General features: G+C 51.2%; 1 protein-coding gene across 1 annotated transcript; it reads right to left on the reverse strand.

Moving 5' to 3' along the window:
* Window positions 1–2428: 2428 nt before the first annotated feature.
* On the reverse strand, window positions 2429–4295 carry LOC109298157 (uncharacterized family 31 glucosidase KIAA1161-like; the record flags this gene model as incomplete). The annotated part of the gene is made up of 1 exon (XM_019518292.1): window positions 2429–4295. A coding segment is annotated over one exon (1089 nt), but the record flags the coding sequence as incomplete, so codon positions are not given.
* Window positions 4296–4297: the final 2 nt, after the last annotated feature.

Here is a 4297-nt window from a genome sequence, read left to right on the forward strand (position 1 = left end):
ATCACCTTTGGCGTTTAAAAGCAACCCAAGATCTACCCTCGCCGCCCAGCAGGTAAGTCTGCGGGGAGGGGAGGTGGGAGCAGATCGAGAAGAAATTATTTGGGGGCGCACCTCCCCAGCAGGTAGGTCCCACCCAGCCGGGGCCCCACTCGACTTACCCCTGCTCCTGCCTCTGCAGCACTGCCCCTCACTGCAGGGGGCCTCTATCGAGCGCCCATCCCTTCCCTCCCCCACAGATGGACCTGCTGGGCTGGGGCATGCACACACATGCACGCGGGCACTTTGCCTCCACGGGGCTTCAAAACCTCCAAGGATGGAGACTGCACCACCTCTCTACGGAGCCTGGCCCAGTGCTTCACCGCCCTCCTTCTGACAATTTTTTTCCTAATATCCAACCTCAACTTCCCTTGCTGCAACTTGAGCCCATTGCTCCTTGTCCTGTCGTCTGCCCCCAAGGAGACCAGTTTATTGCACTCTAAGCACCAGGGACTTAATATAGATAATGACTTCATGGTCCTTTATAATCTTCCTGATACTTGCTAACCCCTGCTCTTTACAGATGATAATAACCCTGCTTAACAAGTGTTCGTCCAATTTGCCGTTCAGCTCAGCTGTGTCTGCTTGTCTCAGAGGCGTGAGGAATGGTATTGTGGTCCCCGAAATCATGGCTGTGTTCATATGAACCATGCAGTCGTTCCAATATAAGGTGTCGCCCACAAGCAGTCTTGCCCCTCCGTCCATACAGTTTTGCCCTTGCCAAGGACATATATTGCAGGCTTGCCAGGAGGAGAAATGCACTGAAGGCCAAGATATTTTCAGGGCTGTATTCGGTAGTTGTGTTGGTCTGAGACAAAATGAAATGCAAAAACTCTCCAACTCTTGGTTCAGAGATCAGGAAATTTGAAGTAGTGCTATAGACAAGGGGACAGGCTTCTGAGTCCCGAAACCTGTGTCACTTTTTTAAAACATCAAATTGATTTGCTCTTTTTTAGGAAATCTGGAAGTCAAGGGCAGAGGTGCAGGAGACGCACGACAGCATTTCTACGTTCAACGAGCGCCGCGGCCACGTTTCCCAGCTCCGGGCTGCTTCTGTTGGTGACAGCGGAGCAGATTTCCCATATAAGCCTTCATTTACCTAGGATGCTGAGCTACAATTCCTCCTTTGGACCTTAGGAAGCCACCATAATCGCTGTAAGGGTGAATTTGGGGAGTCATGGACTCAGCAGCGGGATGGAGGAAGAGCCGAAAAGTCTGGAGAGCTCTGCCTACCTGGCAGGGAGATGGGGGGGACTTTTGTTGTTTAGTTAGTACCCGTCTGGCTGCTTTGTTTTCTCAAGTTCAGGATTGTGGGGCCTTTCCACTGTAAAAGATTTCCTTGCTAATACAGAGTCTTGTAAGTGCTTCGGTGTAGGGAAGTATAGCCTGTTCAGAGCAAGCAGGGAAAGTGTATTAGCTTTCTCAGGTTCCTGGATGGGAATTCAAACTATTTCCATTATTTGCCCAGAAGGAACCCAGAGGTCCCAGGTAGGTCTTTATTACTGCCATTAACCAGCGGGCAGAAGGTTTGCATATGTTTAATGCCATAAGAAAAAGAAAGCCCAGAAATGCAGCAGAGGCTCTCTGCATAGCAGAGCCTGGGGCTAGATCATGCTAAAGAAGATCTCTTGCTTGGGAAAAACTGTTTTGTCCAAGCCCCCCCACAAAAAAAAGAAATCCCATTGCGTTGAAATTACCACGTCCTGTTTGTTGTGTTGTGTCCGATTTTTCTTCTGCCATAAGAAACGTATCCCAACAATGATATCTGGGTTCCAGCACAGCGATAGTGAACATCTTGTTGCTACTATGAGATGTGCAATAAGTACAGTGCTTTGCACTAGCAAGGATTCACTTGGGGACCCAGAACTACCACTAAAAAAAGGCCGATACAGCCTCTGGGATGCATTGATAACAGAGATCCCAGGCAGGATATACCCAGAATACGATCAGGTTTGGTCACTTCCACTGGACTGGGAAGAATGTGTCTTCCCAACCCTTGCCCTGTCCCCTGCCGGTATTTCAATATCTTTCCAACTCGACAATGGTGAGGACAAGCAGGACAGCATTTCACAGAAAGTTTATTTCACAGGAAGGCATACGGAGCGGGGATTGCTCTTCCAGAGGATAAAGGCGTATGTCTTAGAGAACATTACGTTTGTCGCCATAATCCCCCACTCATTTATAGCGCGGGACATCATTAGATCGAATGGCACAGCATCACTATCCCCACTTCACAAGTGGGGAAACTGAGGCACAGGCAGGGATGTTCCTGTCTTGAGCGGAGAGGTGGCCAAGTTGGTCTCCTGAGGTCCCTTTGCATGCCCAAGGTCAGTGGCAAAGCCTGGAACGACGCCGGTCTCGTGAGTCCTGCAGCAGCTCTCTCGCGCGTATAAGAAATGAAATCCATGAACTCGGAGTCTGCACAAGTTTCAAGCACATCCTTCCAGCCCACTGGTTTGGGGGCTAAATCTCCAACGTCAGTAAAATGCAGGCGCGGATTACATGGGTTAACAAATTGGCACCAGAGCTAGGCTTGCTGGGTTTCTGTAGGTAGATCAGTCAGTAATCTCCCCCAGCGGAGGGCAAGATGTTAGTGACTGATGTCAACCTTAACTCCTCAATGCTGAGATTGCTGGGTTTGCAGCCAGCTGCCACAGCTCTGCCACCCTTTGCAAACCTGTCACACGAGCTGGTGGCAGGAGTCTCTGTCTCTGCAGGAGTATCGCATGACTCATACTTAAAAATTATTCTGCTGTAAGCAATGCCAGCACCAAGATCAAAGCCACTTTATACTGCAAAAAAATAAAATTGAATCAGCAGGACGACAGAGTCACCACCCAACCCACACAATGTCCTTTAAAGGAAAACAGTGTCCGAGTCATTGCTCTCTGAGAACATAATGAGCAGAATCTGTGCTTTCCTTATGCTGTACGTATAAATGATACCAAGACCGAGATGCTCAAGCTTTAGGAAGGGACATTTTAAGTGACAAAATGCTTGTAAAAAGATTGCGGTGTGCCCAGATTATTACCATTCAGAAGTCGCCCTGTGCAATGGTTATTGCTATCCATAATAACATAGCATGGGGTATTGATCTCAGGACATAAAATGCTTCCTTGGTCATAAAGTTCAATAGCCATTGCAGAGCTTGAAGCTGATGGGGGAGCCTGTTAAGACACCCAGAGGAAATAAGCAACTTCATCCAGGTCGACGGGATAGTCTGTCAGCAGGACCGGGGTCTTCTCAAACAGCTCCCCTTTGTAACTGCGCCATTTCCCGGCGGGGAGGTACACGTCACGCTCTTGTTTGCCCAGCTCCAGCACGGGGGCCACCATGAGCGTGTCCCCGATGAGGAACTGGGAGTCAATTTTGTGGGCAGATTCGTCGCTGGGGGAAATCCACCAGATGGGCCGTATGATGGGGTCCCCCGTGTCCGTGATCTCCCCGGCCAGCTCCAGCAGGAGGGGGGCGACCAGGGACTCGTGCAGCTCCATGAACCTCTGCGCAATCTCGATCACCTCCTTGTCGTAGAGCCAGGGTGGGATGGAGAACTGCATGGAGGGCATGAAGGCCGACAGCTCCAGCCAGCGGATGTACAGCTCCCGGTCGGGGATTTCAACAGCCCCTTCTGTCTTGTTCGGGAGGAAATTCCCCCCGATCATGTCCGGGAGAATGAAAGGATACCCCAGCATGCTGATGGTGAGCACGGTCGGGATCAGGGACTTGAGGCCGAGCTCGTAGCCCCACACTGAGTCGCGGTCGATGATGCGGAAGAAGCACGATATGTTCTGGGACTGGTAGCCGACACGAACCTCGGCCAGCTCGTAGAAGGGGATGGCCATTTCGGTGTACCGGCGGGACCAGATGCTGGGGTCCGACAAGGGCCGGAAGGTGCTGAACTGCTTCGGGAGGTAGCTCGTCTCTCCGGCGTCGAACTTAAAGGACGAGATGCCATACTTGGAGCGCAGCTGCCTCAGGTGGCTCTGAAACCACTCCCTGGCCGCCGGGTTGGTGAAGTCCAGGATGGCCCCGATGCCGTTCCACCACTCCACCATCGCGGGGAGCCTCCCCGTCGGCTCCTTGATGAACAGCTGCCTCTCTATCCCCACGCCAAAATTGGAGGAGTTGTAGTTGATGAAGGGATGAGTCCACAGGGTCACTTTAAACCCCTCTTCTTTTAGTTTCTTGAACATTTCCGTCACGTTGGGGAATTTCTGAGGATCAAAGTCAAAGTCGCCATAAGCCTGCGTGTAGGTGTCAT

Source organism: Gavialis gangeticus, unplaced genomic scaffold, assembly GCF_001723915.1.
Source record: "Gavialis gangeticus isolate Ggan-Ray unplaced genomic scaffold, GavGan_comp1, whole genome shotgun sequence".
Taxonomy (NCBI): domain Eukaryota; kingdom Metazoa; phylum Chordata; order Crocodylia; family Gavialidae; genus Gavialis; species Gavialis gangeticus.